The 18963-nt window shown below is 47.7% G+C and overlaps 1 protein-coding gene across 2 annotated transcripts; it reads left to right on the top strand.

Moving 5' to 3' along the window:
- Window positions 1–2006: 2006 nt before the first annotated feature.
- si:dkey-6n6.1 (uncharacterized protein LOC100170811 homolog) lies at window positions 2007–15873 on the top strand. 2 transcript variants are annotated; one of them, XM_039007656.1, is made up of 10 exons: window positions 2007–2366; window positions 2656–2781; window positions 4005–4156; window positions 4581–5085; window positions 5364–5479; window positions 10080–10215; window positions 10569–10726; window positions 13454–13593; window positions 14375–14701; window positions 15136–15873. In XM_039007656.1, the coding sequence occupies exons 1-10, from the start codon at window positions 2210–2212 to the stop codon at window positions 15326–15328; spliced, it is 2010 nt and encodes a 669-aa protein (XP_038863584.1). In that variant the 5' UTR covers window positions 2007–2209; the 3' UTR covers window positions 15329–15873. The 2 variants fall into 2 exon arrangements, with proteins under 2 accessions (XP_038863584.1, XP_038863583.1); XM_039007655.1 differs by having other exon boundaries at window positions 4578–5085.
- Window positions 15874–18963: the final 3090 nt, after the last annotated feature.

Genomic DNA, 18963 nt, shown 5'->3' with positions numbered 1-18963 from the left:
GAGTGTTCAAAGCCATCATCAAGGCAAAGGATGGCTCCTTTGAAGAATGTCAAATATATTTTGATTTGTTTAACACTTTTTTGGTTACTACATGATTCCATATGTGTTATTTCATAGTTTTGATGTCTTCACTATTCTACAATGTAGAAAATAGTAAAAAAATTAAATAAAAAAAAATTAAATGAGTAGGTGTGTCCAAACTTTTGACTGGTACTCCATGTCTGATGTGAACATAATTTCTTTGCACGTAGTGAGGTTTCAGGTTTATTTCATTTCTGAAAGTGCTATACCAGGCCTTGAGTAAAAATATTATTTTGAAAGGTGGGTGGCAAATGTGACTTCCTCTCACACCACACTACTCTCTAGAATAACCTGAGGTGTGTCAGGACTTATAATGGGGATGGATGAATTCAGTTACTTTGAGCACTTTACTTAGCCACATGTTATTTTGTGTCTGGAATTATGTCATTTCCTTATTGTTGCAACAGATACAGATGCAACAGAGGTTTAGGTACTTATTAAAACATAATATATATTTAGACAAATGTTCTATAACAGTGAGAGATGATAAAAGTAAAAACAATAGTAAATGAATTGTGTTGCAAACCAGACTTGATTCTCACATGGACTCAAATAACCTGTGTTTCGCTGTCAAGGGTATATTGAGGTCAGCCTCTTAGCCAATCACCTTCTTAGTAAAAAGGCATTGTGAAAATATTCAAGATTTCTGAATTCTCAGACCATGCAGTGCATTGAAAGGCACAAGGACAGATTATTAAGCATTTGCGCCAGTGCAAAGTTTGCACCTTTGTTTTCTATACTTGCAGTAAGGTTGTAATTTTCACAATCTTTTATTGACCTTTACCAGTACATTTTGGGGCACATATTCATAAACCGTCTCAGAGTAATATCGCTGATCTAGGATCTGTTTAGCCTTTTCGAAAGGGGGGACTTGGTCCTAGATCGGCACTCCTAAGATTCTTTATGAATACAGGCCCATTTGCAAACTTTGAACTAGTGCAATCTTTGAGTAAATCTGATCCTATAAGTATCTATGGCTTATGCTCAGATTACTCATTAGGATTGCATACTCAGTCTGTTTTGTTCCTGGCTGGCCAGGCAGCAGGTCAGCAGGTGTCTGTTTCTAAAAGCAGGATGATGTAGGAGTGTTTGGTATTTACTCTCTCTGAGTGGTTGGTGTCAGGCACACCTTTTTAAATCTCACTAACAGGATGTGGACACCACAATCGAGTAGGAGTTGGACAATTTGGATGGGGTTTTGAGAAATGTTTAAGAAATTAGACATGAAATACAACCAGGGGTCATACTGGGAGAAATAATGGTAGAGGGTCAGTGATAGATGTGGCCCAGAATGCAGTAAGTGTTGCTGCAACCATATCCCACTCCACTCCCAGGGATAAGGTTTGGTGTTCATGTATATTAAACTTACTATATCGGGAAACATGAATCGACTTTGTCGACATACATTGTGGTTGTCATAGTTACACGCATTGTGTGTAAACAGAGGAGAGGCAAGGCCCTGGGGACATTACAGGGGGAAAACTGTGCGGTCAAGCAGGGTCACAAACCAGAGGAAAAAAACTCCAAGAATTTCTCAGGAGTGTGGTCTCTGTGTCTCCCTGTCCTGTTGGCTGGTAGTGGTTGGTGGTGGGGGTGGGTTGTGGCGGTGTTGGGCTCAAAGCAGCCTTTCATTCCAGCTGGGCTTTGAGAGATATTTTTTTTCTTCTTTCCTGGCCATACCGTACAGCGGGCTATACCTCCTCTGGCCTGTAACCAATGGGAATGTCTGTTTGGGCTGTCAGAAAGCACTCCGCTGGTTGACATCACTGTAATTCGATAAGCAGTCTCTGACTGGACCTCCTCTATTGGTTTGTTAGGTATACCAGGGGCTGGGGGCGGAGAGGAGAGAGGTGGGGAGAGAAGAGGTAGGTGGTTCTTGAAAAGGAATGAAAGAGGGTCTTTGTCCTGAAAATGTTTTCCTTTTATTTTTTCACCCACTCCCCTGCTTCCTCTCTCCACTCCTCTCTCCTCTCACCTTTGGGGTTTTTCTGGGGTGTGTGGCCAAAAAATATTTGTTGGGGGTGAGAGTATATAAAGGTCCTTCAGGAGTTGAGATTTCTCACACTCAGTTTGAAAGGGTTTCTGTCCAAAGGAAGACTGACCAGGAGAGTCCAGGGCAGAGCTGACCATGAACAGATTAGCGCTCCTATGTCTCTGCCTATGCGCAGCAGTCTCACTAATCAGTGGGAAGCCCAGCAGGAGAGCAGAGAAGCTCAGGAGGTCCAAACCCCTGGTAGCAACTGACTCATCTGAACCGGATGATACTAATGATGCTGTTTTCCCCGGTAAGTTTTCAACATGATTTTGGAAAAGGGTGGTGGAATGTTAGATGGAGGAAATGTGCATGCATACTTCACAGTGCTTCTAGTTTTTGTGATTATAGCATTTACCCAAGTCAAGGGTGGTCCACAATGCTTCACAAAGAACTGCATTCAGTTTTCTAAGACTGAATTGGAGTGTGGGGCTTGTATCAGTTTCATGTGTACTTTACCTGTGGATCATGTGTCGTGCAGGTGAGTAATGCTATGTGTGTCTGTGTGTGTATGTGTGTGTGTGTCTGTCTGTCTATTGCAGTCCGCAACGGGCAGTGCTCGGTGAATGGGATGTCCCTGTTTGACGGGGCTATGTGGTCGCCTCAGCCCTGCCTCGTGTGCCAGTGTCAGATGGGAACTGTCAGCTGTCACCCTGTTCCCTGCGCCGGTAAGCTGCAGCTGCATTTACACAGCAGCCAGTTTGTACGTCTGCCTTCACTCCTATTGTTCATCATTCAAGTTGTAGATTGTTATTGAACAATTATAGTCTTATTTGTGGTCATTAGATTTCATGGCAGCTTCTAGTTGAAATGGTCCATGCTCCCATAAAGTGTACAAATTGATCAGGGCATGGAATTGAACATACATACAGTACCATCCAAAAGTTTGGACACACCTACTCATTTAAGGGTTTTTCTTTATTTTTGCTATTTTCTACATTGTAGAATAATAGTAAAGACATCAAAACTATACAATAACACATATGAAATCATGTAGTAACCAAAAAAGGGTTAAACATATCAATATATATTTTATACTTGAGATTCTTCAAAATATCTACGCTTGCCTTGATGACAGCTTTGCACACTCTTGACATGGTCTCAAGCAGCTTCATGAGGTAGTCACCTGGAATGCATTTCAATTAACAGGTGTGCCTTGTTAAAAGATAATTTGTGGAATTTCTTTCCTTCTTAATGCGTTTGACCCAATCAGTTGTGTTGTGACAAGGTAGGGTTGGTATACAGAAGATAGCCCTATTTGGTAAAAGTCCATATTATGGCAAGAACAGCTCAAATAAGCAAAAAGAAATGACAATCCATCATTACTTTAAGACATGAAGGTCAGTCAATGCGGAAAATGTCAAGAACTTTTAAAAACCATTGAGCGCTATGATGAAACTGGGCTATTTGACAAAGAAGGAGAGTTATGGAGTGCTGCATCAGATGACCTGGCCTCCACAATCATCCGATCTCAACCCAATTGAGATGGTTTGGGATGAGTTGGACCGCAGAGTGAAGGAAAATCAGCCAACAAGTGCTCAGCATATGTGGGAACTCCTTCAAGACTGTTGGAAAAGCATTCCAGGTAAAGCTGTTTGAGAGAATGCCAAGAGTGTGCAAAGCTGTCATCAAGGCAAGGGTGACTACTTAGAAGAATCTCAAATATAAAATATATTTTGATTTGTTTAACAGTTTTTTGGTTACTACATGATTCCATATGTGTTATTTCATAGTTTTGATGTCTTCACTATTATTCTACAATGTAGAAAATAGTAAAAATAAAGAAAAGCCATGGAATGAGTAGGTGTGTCCAAACTTTTGACTGGTACTGTACATGTGTACATATATACTGTATAAATGTGAATTTAACATATATTGCTCTTTCCCTCAGGTTCAAACAACCAGCAGACAGTGGCTCCCAAAGCCAAGAAGCCCTCCCCTAATGCAGAGGACAAAGAGGGGATCCCAAAGTGGAAGAAGAGTTTCCAAAGGAGAGCAGGAAGTCAGAAGAAAGAGGAGCAGCCTGTTACTCCAGTGAAAGTGGTGGGGGCCCACGGGAATATGAAGAGGGCAATGCTATAGGACCTGCACAGCAGATGAACTAACAATGCTTTAAATGTTGTTTATGATGCAGGTTGGCGTTTATTGTCATTATTCTTGTCCTGGAGGCAGAACTGGGCGATTTAGGGTTAGGACTTAGGGTTAGCAGTCTGGTTAAGGTTAGGGTTAGGTTTAAAATCATATTTTATGACTTTGTGGCTGTGCCAGCTAGTGACCACTTTGCAGAGCTGCCTCCAGAACAAGATTCATGATGAAAAACACTAACCTGCGTTTATGACTGAGAATTGGCTGACAGGGATATTTGTGAGGACAATGAGTCACCAAATGCAGAATCAATTTAAATATATCTAATGGTATATATTTTGTGTGTGATGTCTATGTTGTAAAACCCGTGGCCACCCAGAAGAAGAAGCAAGAAGAAGCGGTGAAGAAACTGGAAGTGGCAGTGAAGACAGAGGTTAGGAGGGCTGAGGTCCCTGTGGCCAAAAGGCGTGACCCGAAGATAACCAAAGTCAGCCTTCCATACCTTCCCTACGATGACGATGATGACGATCACGATGACCACGACCACAGCGAGCATGATGATGATGATGATGACGACGATGACGATTACATCATCAGGGCCATGGGAAAACCCACCATGAGGGCCAACGGGCACCCGGTTGTGGCACCGACGGGGAAACCAGTCACCATGGTGACTGGCCGACTGGCTACGACCACCACTAGGAAACCCGTGGTGAGGGCGCCGGGGCCAGGACATTCTGTGGTCACGTTCCCCAGGAGACACAGCATCATGGAGTCTCTCCCTGCTGGCTGCCTGCTCTTAGAGTCTCTGATCACCTGTGGTAGCACTGGCATGGCCCACATCCCCATCCTCTCAGACCAGGGGGTCAAGACCCTCTATCTGGCAGGTAAGGAGATAGAGATCTCACATGCTACTTACAGGGACAATTAGCATAGTCAAGCTATGTTTAATCAGTTTGAATTTCATGAAGGCAAAGGATTTATCATTGTCTATAATGGCTTCAATACAATCAAATGTGGTTTGCGGTGCATACACAGTTGCATATAAACATAGTTTGTACACAAAGATACTGCATAAACACTAATGCAGGTCCAATAGCATGAGGGCCCAGGTTTTTCTCTGTTTGAAGTGACTGGGTCAGCTTGTGTTCTATTCTCTTATCAGACAATAAGATCAGTAAGATCCCTCACCAGGCACTGGCTGGGCTGCCCAACCTGGAGTGGCTGGACCTGAGCAAGAACAAGCTGGACGACTCCTCCATCAGCCCTGACCTGTTCCGGGTGAGTCTTGGAGCATATTTCTTCTCAACATATTTGTCTTTGGTTCCAGTTGGACCTCTACTGCGCTCCCAGACCCACCTACACATCTCAGCCTTATGTTACTGAGGGCTCTATTGACCATTCTCATGCTGCATTACCTGGATTCCTCTCGGACTGTTCTGATAGAATATTAACATGGAATATATGTCACAGTCTAGTGTTATAGAACAGGGTTTCCAAGACTCGGTCCTGGATCCCTCCCCTGTGTGCACGTCTTGTTTTTTGCTCTAGCATTACAAAGCTGATTCAAATAATCTAAGCTTGATGATGAGTTGGTTATTTGAATCAGCTGTGTGAGCAAAAAACAAAACGTGCACCCAGGGGTAGCCCTCAGGACCAAGTTCGGGAAACCCTGTTATAGAATAGTACAGGTATGTGCATGTTACAGTCATTGGCCCACATCCCCATATAGGTAGCGCCTAATGTTTCAACAAGATGATCCATCTTGTACTTGGACTGCAAGAACTCCTGCTGTCTCCCAGGTAGTGCATAAGAGCAGAAGTCGAATCTGGCGCCATCAGGTTGAATCTCACTTAGCTGTTGAAATAAATCGGGGAATATTGTCGGTCAACAGACAAGCCACAACTAAAAACAGAACAATAATTTTTGGTAAGGTGTCCTAACATTCACCTGTTCCCACTCAGTTGTCATAATCCCTTGATGCCAAGAACTCACAGTGCTAAAGACTACCTTGAGAGAACATTAGTGTTTATCAACTACTCTGCTTGCAGTCCATCTCAGAGTTGACAAAGTGTCACGTTCCTGACCTGTTTTCTGTTAGTTTTGTATGTGTTAGTTGGTCAGGACGTGAGTTTGGGTGGGCAGTCTATGTTTTCTGTTTCTATGTTGGTTTAAGGGTGACCTGATATGGCTCTCAATTAGAGGCAGGTGGTTTTCATTTCCTCTGATTGAGAGTCATATTAAGGTAGGTGTTTTCACACTGTTTGTTGTGGGTGGTTGTCTCCTGTGTTAGTGTCTGTCTATGTTGCACCATATGGGACTGTTTCGGTTTGTTTGTTCATTTTGTTCGTTCGGTTTTTATGTAGTCATTTCCCTGTTCGTGCGTTCTTCGTGTTACATGTAAGTTCTTACGTCCAGGTTTGTCTACATTCGTTTTGTTATTTTGTTAGTTAATTCAAGTATAGTTCGTTTTTTGTCTTCGTTGTTTTGTCGTGTCTAAATAAATATCATGTCTAAGTATCACGCTGCGTCTTGGTTCAATCCATGCTCCTCCTCTTCGGATGAAGAGGAAGAGGAGAACCGTTACAGAACCACCCACCAATCCAGAACCAAGCAGCATAAGTTCGAGCAGTGGAATACGAAACAGGAATGGACATGGGAGGACGTATTAAACGGCAAGGGTTGCTACACATGGGAGGAGATCCTGGCTGGAAGGGATCGCCTCCCATGGGAACAGCTGGAGGCACTGAGGAGAGCAGAGGCAACCGGACAAGGGAACCGGAGATATGAAGGTACGAGGCTAGCGAGGAAGCCCGAGAAGAAACCCCAAAAATTTCTTGGGGGGGGGCTAAGAGGTAGTGGGCCAAGGGCAGGTAGGAGACCTGCGCCCACTTCCCAGGCTAACCGTGGAGAGCGGGAGTACGGGCAGACACCGTGTTACGCAGTAGAGCGCACGGTGTCTCCTGTACGTGTGCATAGCCCGGTGCGGGTTATTCCACCTCCCCGCACTGGTAGGGCTAGATTGAGCGTTGAGCCGGATGTCATGAAGCCGGCTCTACATATCTGGCCACCAGTACGTCTCCTCGGGCCGGCTTACATGGCACCAGCCTTACGCATGGTGTCCCCGGTTCGCCTACATAGCCCGGTGCGGGTTATTCCACCTCCCCGCACTGGTCGGGCGACGGGGAGCATTCAACCAGGTAAGGTTGGGCAGGCTCAATGCTCAAGGGAGCCAGTACGCTTGCACGGTCCGGTATTTCCGGCGCCACCTCCCCGCCCCAGCCCAGTACCACCAGTGCCTACTCCACGCACCAGGCTTCCAGTGCGTTTCCAGAGCCCTGTTCCTCCTCCACGCACTCTCCCTATGGTGCGTGTCTCCAGCCCAGTGCCTCCAGTTCCGGCACCACGCACTAAGCCTCCTGTGCGTCTCCAGAGCCCTGTACGCACTGTTCCTTCTCCCCGTACTCGTCCTGATGTGCGTGCACTCAGCCCGGTGCCACCAGTGCCGGTACCACGCACCAGGCCTATAGTGCGCTTCGAGAGGTCAGTGTGCCCTGTCCCTGCTCCCCGCACTAGGCTTGAAGTGTGTGTCTCCAGTCCGGTGCCTCCAGTTCCGGCACCACGCACCAGGCCTACAGTGCGTCTCAGCCGGCCAGAGTCTGCCGTCTGCCCAACGGCGCCTGAACTGTCCGTCTGCCAAGCGCCGCATGAACTGCCCGTCTGTATTGAGCCTTCAACGCCGCCCGTCTGCCATGAGCCTGCAAAGCCGCCCGTCTGCCATGAGCCTACAGAGCCTTCCGCCAGACAGGAGCCGCTAGAGCCTTCCGCCAGACAGGAGCCGCTAGAGCCTTCCGCCAGACAGGAGCAGCCAAAGCCTTCCGCCAGACAGGATCAGCCAGAGCCATCCGTCTCCGCAGCGCCATCTGAGCCATCCGTCTCCTCAGCGCCATCTGAGCCATCCATCTCCCCAGCGCCGTCTGAGCCATCCGTCTCCCCAGCGCCGTCTGAGCCATCCGTCTCCCCAGCGCCGTCTGAGCCATCCGTCTCCCCAGCGCCGTCTGAGCCATCCGTCTCCCCAGCGCCGTCTGAGCCATCCGTCTCCCCAGCGCCGTCTGAGCCATCCGTCTGTCCCGAGCCATTAGAGCCGCCCGTCTGTCCCGAGCCGTCAGAGCCGTTCGTCAGTCAGGAGCCGCTAGAGCCATTCGTCAGACAGGATCTGCCAGAGCCGCCAACCAGACAGGATCTGCCAGAGCCGCCAACCAGACAGGATCTGCCAGAGCCGCCAACCAGACAGGATCTGCCAGAGCCGCCAACCAGACAGGATCTGCCAGAGCCGTCAGCGAGCCATGAGCGTCCAGAGCCGTCAGCGAGCCATGAGCGTCCAGAGCCGTCAGCCAGCCATGAGCGTCCAGAGCCGTCAGCCAGCCATGAGCGTCCAGAGCCGTCAGCCAGCCATGAGCGTCCAGAGCCGTCAGCCAGCCATGAGCGTCCAGAGCCGTCAGCCAGCCATGAGCGTCCAGAGCCGTCAGCCAGCCATGAGCGTCCAGAGCCGTCAGCCAGTCATGAGCTGCCCCTCAGCCCAGAGCGGCCATTTATCCAGAACTGCCCCTCAGTCCAGAGCTGTCTCTCTGTCCGGAGCTGCCCTTCAGTCCGGAGTTGCCCCTCTATCCTGAGCTACCTCTCTATCCTGACCTACCTCTCTGTCTTGAGCTATCTCTATGTCCTGGTGCTGCCCCTTGTCCTGGTGCTGCCCCTTATCTTAAGGTTACCCTTAAAATTAAGTGGGTGTAAAATGAGGGTGGTCATTCTAAGGGGGAGACGTAAGCTGGGATTGACTATGGTGGGGTGGGGACCTCGCCCAGAGCCTGAGCCACCACCGTGGTCAGATGCCCACCCAGACCCTCCCCTAGACTTTGTGCTGGTGCGCCCGGAGTTCGCACCTTGAGGGGGGGGTTATGTCACGTTCCTGACCTGTTTTCTGTTAGTTTTGTATGTGTTAGTTGGTCAGGACGTGAGTTTGGGTGGGCAGTCTATGTTTTCTGTTTCTATGTTGGTTTAAGGGTGACCTGATATGGCTCTCAATTAGAGGCAGGTGGTTTTCATTTCCTCTGATTGAGAGTCATATTAAGGTAGGTGTTTTCACACTGTTTGTTGTGGGTGGTTGTCTCCTGTGTTAGTGTCTGTCTATGTTGCACCATACGGGACTGTTTCGGTTTGTTTGTTCATTTTGTTCGTTCGGTTTTTATGTAGTCATTTCCCTGTTCGTGCGTTCTTCGTGTTACATGTAAGTTCTTACGTCCAGGTTTGTCTACATTCGTTTTGTTATTTTGTTAGTTAATTCAAGTATAGTTCGTTTTTTGTCTTCGTTGTTTTGTCGTGTCTAAATAAATATCATGTCTAAGTATCACGCTGCGTCTTGGTTCAATCCATGCTCCTCCTCTTCGGATGAAGAGGAAGAGGAGAACCGTTACACAAAGACTATATAACAAAACACATTATGAGAAACACTTCATAAATAAGACAAATAAAATCCCCACAGTGAGAACAGCCATTGCTGGAGAAATTAAATTATTATTCCTGCGCCATTGAAAAACACAATTATGTACATAGCCTACAAGCCTATTACAGAGTATAGTAATTACATAGGTTATTCAGCTGGTAGTTACACTGGTATAAGGCCGTATACCATCAATGTGTGTTTCATTTGGTACATCTCTTAAACAGCAAAGTAGAAGCGTAAGGTAAAATTGCAGTTCTTGTGCTTGGCCATAATAGAGAGAGAGGGATACTGGTTACATCACAGCACACCTTCTGTTCTAGCACGCCTTCTGTTCTAGCACGCCTTCTGTTCTAAGGTGGGTGGATTTTTGGCTTGTTTCAGATCCTGACCAAGCTGAGGAGGCTGAATTTAGATGGCAACAATCTGACCAAAGTCCCCTCGTTTCTACCGCCATCCCTGGTGGAGCTGAAGATCAATGACAACAAGATCCTGGGCCTCACACCTAGTAGCTTTAAAGGTATAGGAGTATGAGATTTACACACACACACAGGCAGACAGGCAGACAGGCAGACAGGCAGACAGGCAGGCAGGCAGGCAGGCAGGCAGGCAGGCAGGCAGACAGACAGACAGACAGACAGACAGACACAGACACAGACACAGACACAGACACAGACAGAGTGTGTTTGTGTGTGTTTGTGTGTGTGTATGTACAAAGATTTGTTCTGATAGGATGTGCAGAATAGTACTTTAGCATTGTTGGCATAGCCCATTTGGCAACAAATATCTGGAAAACAAGTCAAATAACTACATCAGATATTATTGACATGTTGATATTGTTGTGTTGCGATTTGAAAACGTGGCTCTCCTCAGGTTTGTCCAAACTGCTGACACTGGAGCTTGAGGATAACCACTTCCACGATGGGAATGTGTCACCTTTGACCTTCCGGCCCCTGAAGAAACTCATCTATCTTCGACTGGAGGACAACAAGTTCCGGGCCATCCCCTCTGGGCTTCCTACGACCCTGCAGGTCAGTGATTGGACAAGGTGCCTGTGATGCCACTTTAGTGAGCATGCAGGAGCCAATGACATGCAGTAAGTAGCCTCAATCCAACAGAGGAGTTTAGCTTGGGGAGGTATGACTTTCTGAGACATTTGGGTCAATCAAACTAAATTATTTTCCCTTATTTGAAATACTTATTGGGTGCAGAGCCATGATGTAGTGGTCACACTCCCCGGCACATGTCACATATACAACTCCCCACTGGATACCAGAGTTCAATCCTTGCGTCCAGCCTTCCCCATCTAATTTCCCCACTGTCTGAATAAAGCCAAAATATACAGTATATAATAAAAAATAAATACGCCTTGGTATAGTCCACAGACTCGTCAATAATGTAGTAACATGACAGAGGTTTCTGATGTTTTACTAAACATGCATTGTTTTTTGTAATTGCAAGCTAGGTCCACACATATCACAAACTCCGATCTGTAGTGTGTAGACTGGTTAGGTCCCGCTCACCCCCCTAACAACACAGTAGGTCCCCCTCACCCCCTTAACAACACAGTAGGTCCCCCTCCCCCCCTAACAACACAGTAGGTCCCCCTCCCCCCTAACAACACAGTAGGTCCCCCTCCCCCCCTAACAACACAGTAGGTCCCCCTCCCCCAAAACAACTCAGTAGGTCCCCCTCACCCCCTTAACAACACAGTAGGTCCCCCTCCCCCCCTAACAACACAGTAGGTCCCCCTCCCCCCTAACAACACAGTAGGTCCCCCTCCCCCCTAACAACTCAGTAGGTCCCCCTCACCCCCTTAACAACACAGTAGGTCCCCCTCCCCCCTAACAACACAGTAGGTCCCCCTCCCCCCTAACAACTCAGTAGGTCCCCCTCACCCCCCTAACAACACAGTAGGTCCCCCTCACCCCCTTAACAACACAGTAGGTCCTCCTCACCCCCCTAACAACACAGTAGGTCCCCCTCCCCCCTAACAACACAGTAGGTCCCCCTCACCCCCCTAACAACACAGTAGGTCCCCCTCACCCCCCTAACAACACAGTAGGTCCCCCTCACCCCCTTAACAACACAGTAGGTCCTCCTCACCCCCCTAACAACACAGTAGGTCCCCCTCCCCCCTAACAACACAGTAGGTCCCCCTCCCCCCTAACAACTCAGTAGGTCCCCCTCACCCCCCTAACAACACAGTAGGTCCCCCTCACCCCCTTAACAACACAGTAGGTCCTCCTCACCCCCCTAACAACACAGTAGGTCCCCCTCACCCCCCTAACAACACAGTAGGTCCCCCTCACCCCCCTAACAACACAGTAGGTCCCCCTCACCCCCTTAACAACACAGTAGGTCCCCCTCACCCCCCTAACAACACAGTAGGTCCCCCTCACCCCCTTAACAACACAGTAGGTCCCCCTCACCGTCTTAACAACACAGTAGGTCCTCCTCACCCCCTTAACAACACAGTCGGTCCCCCTCACCCCCTTAACAACACAGTAGGTCCCCCTCCCCCCTAACAACTCAGTAGGTCCCCCTCACCCCCTTAACAACACAGTAGGTCCCCCTCACCCCCTTAACAACACAGTAGGTCCCCCTCCCCCCTAACAACACAGTAGGTCCCCCTCCCCCCTAACAACTCAGTAGGTCCCCCTCACCCCCCTAACAACACAGTAGGTCCCCCTCACCCCCTTAACAACACAGTAGGTCCTCCTCACCCCCCTAACAACACAGTAGGTCCCCCTCACCCCCTTAACAACACAGTAGGTCCCCCTCACCCCCTTAACAACACAGTAGGTCCTCCTCACCCCCTTAACAACACAGTAGGTCCCCCTCACCCCCTTAACAACACAGTAGGTCCCCCTCACCCTCTTAACAACACAGTAGGTCCTCCTCACCCCCTTAACAACACAGTCGGTCCCCCTCACCCCCTTAACAACACAGTAGGTCCCCCTCACCCCCTTAACAACACAGTAGGTCCCCCTCACCCTCTTAACAACACAGTAGGTCCCCCTCACCCCCCTAACAACACAGTAGGTCCCCCTCACCCCCTTAACAACACAGTAGGTCCCCCTCACCCTCTTAACAACACAGTAGGTCCCCCTCACCCCCTTAACAACACAGTAGGTCCCCCTCACCCTCTTAACAACACAGTAGGTCCTCCTCACCCCCTTAACAACACAGTCGGTCCCCCTCACCCCCTTAACAACACAGTAGGTCCCCCTCCCCCCTAACAACTCAGTAGGTCCCCCTCACCCCCTTAACAACACAGTAGGTCCCCCTCACCCCCTTAACAACACAGTAGGTCCCCCTCCCCCCTAACAACACAGTAGGTCCCCCTCACCCCCCTAACAACACAGTAGGTCCCCCTCACCCCCTTAACAACACAGTAGGTCCTCCTCACCCCCCTAACAACACAGTAGGTCCCCCTCACCCCCCTAACAACACAGTAGGTCCCCCTCACCCCCCTAACAACACAGTAGGTCCCCCTCACCCCCTTAACAACACAGTAGGTCCCCCTCACCCCCCTAACAACACAGTAGGTCCCCCTCACCCCCTTAACAACACAGTAGGTCCCCCTCACCCTCTTAACAACACAGTAGGTCCTCCTCACCCCCTTAACAACACAGTCGGTCCCCCTCACCCTCTTAACAACACAGTAGGTCCCCCTCCCCCCTAACAACACAGTAAGTCCCCCTGAACCCCCTAAAAACACGGATACTAAAGGTTTTTGCGACTTGTATTTCCAGACACTTCACCTGTCAGATAACAGAATAGAAGAGGTACATGAGAGGATCCTTAACAAGACCGTTAACCTCAGGTTTCTGGACCTCAGTTATAACAAGATCCGGGAGGACCGCATAGCCCCAAGGGCCTGGATACACCTGTTGTAAGTCCCAACAACCCAACCTCTCTCCATTCTTACTTTTGCAGCATTTAGGAGGTTGTTGTTCAGTGCAATGATTACTGATTTCTGCTACTCTGGTTTTGATCTCCACCTTGAAGGGAATATTAATGCAAACATACAGTATTTCAGATCCTCTGTATTTACTTTATGAATGTATTGAATATAATTTTTTGACAAACGATGTAGTAAAATGTATGAATATAAACATGATTACATACAGGATTCTGAAGCAAAACGTGAAATTATGTAATTCATCTGACACTCAGTGCATGTGTTAGTCTCCCAGTTTGGGTGGCAATAATGAGCGGGAAATATAATGTTTGCAGGGCACAATTTTAATTGCATATTTGAAGAAAGAGGAGAAAGGGGGAAAAAAGAGAAGAGAGGGAAAAGCAGCGGAAGATTGTTTTGGGACGTGCTGATGTGGCTGGCTACACAGCGGATCAGCAGACACAGTCCAGCTTTATGATAGGTTCTGGAGAGAGTCAAGCCCAAAGGGAGGGACTGCTGGCTCTTAGTGGTTTGAAACTACAAAGTCGTGGCATAGATGTGATGGATATGATGGAACCCTCTGGTGAAAGATTTGGAAACATTGAACCAGCCTTCTAAAGGAAAGGTGGACTAGTAATATAGTCCTAAAATTGAAAAAACTCTGTCAATTGGAGACATAATGCAGTACATTCATTACCTTCTATCTCTTCATGTCTTCAAGCTTTTCACATATTGAGCAAAAGATCTCCCTGTATTTTCCTTACCATTTCAGAAAGTTGGAGTCGTTGGACCTGTCGCACAATAAGCTGGTGCATGTTCCCTCCTTCCTCCCTGTGGGCCTACAGCAGCTCCACCTGCACCACAACCAGATTGAGCGGATCCCTGGCTACGTGTTTGGCCACATGAAACCGGGATTGAACCTCCTTCACCTGTCCCACAACAGGCTGAGCAACGACGGCATTGATAATGTGTCATTCCTGGGTCTGTACAACACTCTGACTGAACTCCTGCTGGACCACAACCAGCTTCGCTCCATCCCCAGGGGGCTACTGAAGCTCAAGAGCCTGCAGCTCCTCCGCCTCAACCACAATGTTATCAGGTAACTCAACCACAACGTTAACAAATTACTCAACCACAATGTTATCAGGTAACTCAATCTCAATGTTATCAGGTAACTCAACTGTGAAGTTATCTGGTAATTCAGCTACAACGTTATCTAACATAATTAAGTTCCTCTCTCTGTACTCTTCCTCCCACTGGGAGACAAACCAACTTTGAGAAGAGCACAGTACTGTACTCTTTTTCGAAATAGAGACAGATAGCCAGTTAGCCACATGCAGTCTCTAACCATAATGGCACATCCAAATCTATTGTGAATCTCACCGTGTAATCTCACTGTGTAATTTTTGTTTTCTCTCTCAGTTGTTATTTCCTTTGATTGGGTCAAAGGTCCTTCTGTCTTGTCTGAGTATTCTGTCTTTCTATCAGTGGTCACTGAGCGTCCATCTGTCTGTTTTTCTCTCCTCCCTGCAGGTACGTTCCTCTGAACTCTCTGTGTGACACGCGCCTGAGCGACGACTCGCCCCTAATCTCCGTTCACCTGGAGTACAACTTGATTGACCGGCGCTTCATCCCACCCACTGCCCTCTCCTGCATCAAGACCTACCACAGCATCATACTACGGCCACAGAGTCACGAGGAAGATTACCACCATGAAGATTACTAGTATCCCTCTTCCTCCCCTCCCTCCTCCTCTTTCACCCCTCTCTCCAACCCCCTGTCAGTTTGTCCTGGGTTTGACCTAGTGCCTCATTACATAATTCCCTCTGAGTCTGTCTCTGATTGTCTTCTTCTCTGATGCGTTGTGATTAGGTTAGTCAGACTTATGATACCCACGCTGTATGCAACAGGTGAACTTAGACTTCTATCCTAAGTCTTACCATAAGTCCAGGGCAATGTTAATGCAACCAGCCCTTTGTCAGTGGGCTTCATTATCACAAGTAATAAGACAGATTATGTGTTTGTCTTTGACCTGTTTCACAGATTCACTCTGTAAGGCAGTGTTAGGTTTTACTTGTGACTTTAATCTTGCTTGATAGTAGCATGTATCAAAAGAAACAGAATGTGCAGTTACCCAGGGTGATCCAGGTAGCTACTTGAAAGTAGTGCCCTCTACTCTAGACTCACTGTTGTTTTTTATGAATTGATGAACAACTGTTTCAACTTTGTGACCAACTTGTGTAATGAAACATTTTGGAAATAAAACATGTAAAATAATTGCTGTTCATTGTCTATGGTTACTTTAAATAGCCTGTGTATGTCTTAGTAACTCAATCAATCTACATGTGCAGCACTGGGTAGAGGCAGTTGCTGGTTGTTTTATCCTTAGTTTATGCTTTATTTAAGTGGTTGGATAGTACAAAATTGATTATTTTGGGCATATATCTTACATATAATTTTCTTAGCTCACCAGGAGTGGTTGGATTGTAATTGGTGTATATACTGTAGATCTTTATGTATTTCACCTTTACTTAACCAGGTAGACTAGTTGAGAACAAGTTCTCATTTGCAACTGCGACCTGGCCAAGATAAAGCATAGCAGTGTGAACAGACAACAACACAGAGTTACACATGGAGTAAACAATAAACAAGTCAATAACATGGTAGAAAAAAAAGAGAATCTATATACAATGTGTGCAAAAGGCATGAGGAGGTAGGCAATAAATCGAATAATTACAATTTAGCAGATTAACACTGGAGTGATAAATCATCAGATGATCATGTGCAAGTAGAGATACTGGTGTGCAAAAGAGCAGAAAAGTAAATAAATAAAAGCAGTATGGGGGGTGAGGTAGGTAAATTGGGTGGGCTATATACCGATGGACTATGTACAGCTGCAGCGATCGGTTAGCTGCTCGGATAGCAGATGTTTAAAGTTGTTAAGGGAGATAAAAGTCTCCAACTTCAGAGATTTTTGCAATTCGTTCCAGTCGCAGGCAGCAGAGAACTGGAAGGAAAGGCGTCCAAATGAGGTTTTGGCTTTAGGGATGATCAGTGAGATACACCTGCTGGAGCGCGTGCTACGGGTGGGTGTAGCCATCGTGACCAGTGAACTGAGATAAGGCGGCACTTTACCTAGCATAGCCTTGTAAATAACCTGGAGCCAGTGGGTCTGACGACGAACATGTAGCGAGGGCCAGCCGACTAGGGCATACAGGTCGCAGTGGTGGGTCGTATAAGGTGCTTTAGTAACAAAACGGATGGCACTGTGATAAACTGCATCCAGTATGCTGAGTAGAGTATTGGAAGCTATTTTGTAGATGACATCGCCGAAGTCGAGGATCGGTAGGATAGTCAGTTTTACTAGGGTAAGTTTGGCGGCGTGAGTGAAGGAGGCTTTGTTGCGAAATAGAAAGCCGACTCTAGATTTGATTTTGGATTGGAGATGTTTGATATGAGTCTGGAAGGAGAGTTTGCAGTCTAGCCAGACACCTAGGTACTTATAGATGTCCACATATTCTAGGTCGGAGCCGTCCAGGGTGGTGATGCTAGTCAGGCGTGCGGGTGCAGGCAGCGAACGGTTGAAAAGCATGCATTTGGTTTTACTAGCGTTTAAGAGCAGTTGGAGGCCACGGAAGGAGTGTTGTATGGCATTGAAGCTCGTTTGGAGGTTAGATAGCACAATGTCCAAGGAAGGGCCAGAAGTATACAGAATGGTGTCGTCTGCGTAGAGGTGGATCAGGGAATCGCCCACAGCAAGAGCAACATCATTGATATATACAGAGAAAAGAGTCGGCCCGAGAATTGAACCCTGAGGTACCCCCATAGAGACTGCCAGAGGACCGGACAGCATGCCCTCCAATTTGACACACTGAGCTCTGTCTGCAAAGTAGTTGGTGAACCAGGCAAGGCAGTCATTAGAAAAACCGAGGCTACTGAGTCTGCCGATAAGAATATGGTGATTGACAGAGTCGAAAGCCTTGGCCAGGTCGATGAAGACGGCTGCACAGTACTGTCTTTTATCGATGGCGGTTATGATATCGTTTAGTACCTTGAGCGTGGCTGAGGTGCACCCGTGACCGGCTCGGAAACCGGATTGCACAGCGGAGAAGGTACGGTGGGATTCGAGATGGTCAGTGATCTGTTTGTTGACTTGGCTTTCGAAGACCTTAGATAGGCAGGGCAGGATGGATATAGGTCTGTAACAGTTTGGGTCCAGGGTGTCTCCCCCTTTGAAGAGGGGGATGACCGCGGCAGCTTTCCAATCCTTGGGGATCTCAGATGATACGAAGGAGAGGTTGAACAGGCTGGTAATAGGGGGTGCGACAATGGCTGCGGACAGTTTCAGAAATAGGGGGTCCAGATTGTCAAGCCCAGCTGATTTGTATGGGTCCAGGTTTTGCAGCTCTTTCAGAACATCTGCTATCTGGATTTGGGTAAAGGAGAAGCTGGGGAGGCTTGGGCGAGTAGCAGCGGGGGGGGGCGGGCTGTTGGCCAAGGTTGGAGTCGCCAGGAGGAAGGCATGGCCAGCCGTTGAGAAATGCTTGTTGAAGTTTTCGATTATCACGGATTTATCGGTGGTGACCGTGTTACCTAGCCTCAGTGCAGTGGGCAGCTGGGAGGAGGTGCTCTTGTTCTCCATGGACTTTACAGTATCCCAGAACTTTTTGGAGTTAGAGCTACAGGATGCAAATTTCTGCTTGAAAAAGCTGGCCTTTGCTTTCCTGACTGACTGCGTGTATTGGTTCCTGACTTCCCTGAACAGTTGCATATCGCGGGGGCTCTTCGATGCTATTGCAGTTCGCCACAGGATGTTTTTGTGCTGGTCGAGGGCAGTCAGGTCTGGAGTGAACCAAGGGCTATATCTGTTCTTAGTTCTGCATTTTTTGAACGGAGCATGCTTGTCTAATATGGTGAGGAAGTAACTTTTAAAGAATGACCAGGGATCCTCAACTGACGGGATGAGGTCAATATCCTTCCAGGGTACCCGGGCCAGGTCGATTAGAAAGGCCTGCTCGCAGAAGTGTTTTAGGGAGCGTTTGACAGTGATGAGGGGTGGTCGTTTGACCGCGGACCCGTAGCGGATACAGGCAATAAGGCAGTGATCGCTGAGATCTTGATTGAAGACAGCAGAGGTGTATTTGGAGGGCAAGTTGGTCAGGATAATGTCTATTAGGGTGCCCATGTTTACGGATTTAGGGTTGTACCTGGTGGGTTCCTTGATGATTTGTGTGAGATTGAGGGCATCTAGCTTAGATTGTAGGACTGCCGGGGTGTTAAGCATATCCCAGTTTAGGTCACCTAACAGAACAAACTCTGAAGCTAGATGGGGAGCGATCAATTCACAGATGGTGTCCAGGG

This window comes from Salvelinus namaycush, chromosome 14 (genome assembly GCF_016432855.1).
Source record: "Salvelinus namaycush isolate Seneca chromosome 14, SaNama_1.0, whole genome shotgun sequence".
In the NCBI taxonomy this organism is placed as follows: Eukaryota; Metazoa; Chordata; class Actinopteri; order Salmoniformes; family Salmonidae; genus Salvelinus; species Salvelinus namaycush.
The sequence above is the reverse complement of the archived record's forward strand: the minus strand, read 5'-3'. Positions and strand labels throughout refer to the sequence as shown.

What these genes read in the sequence shown, in the direction of transcription:
- si:dkey-6n6.1 (XM_039007655.1), top strand. Translation starts at nt 2,210, where the DNA reads ATGAACAGATTAGCGCTCCTATGTCTCTGCCTATGCGCAGCAGTCTCA. An exon ending in CTGTTACTCCAGTGAAAGTG is followed by an intron (nt 4,157 to 4,577) that starts GTGGGGGCCCAC and finishes GTGGCCACCCAG; the next exon opens with AAGAAGAAGCAAGAAGAAGC. An exon ending in CTCAACCACAATGTTATCAG is followed by an intron (nt 14,702 to 15,135) that starts GTAACTCAACCA and finishes TCCTCCCTGCAG; the next exon opens with GTACGTTCCTCTGAACTCTC.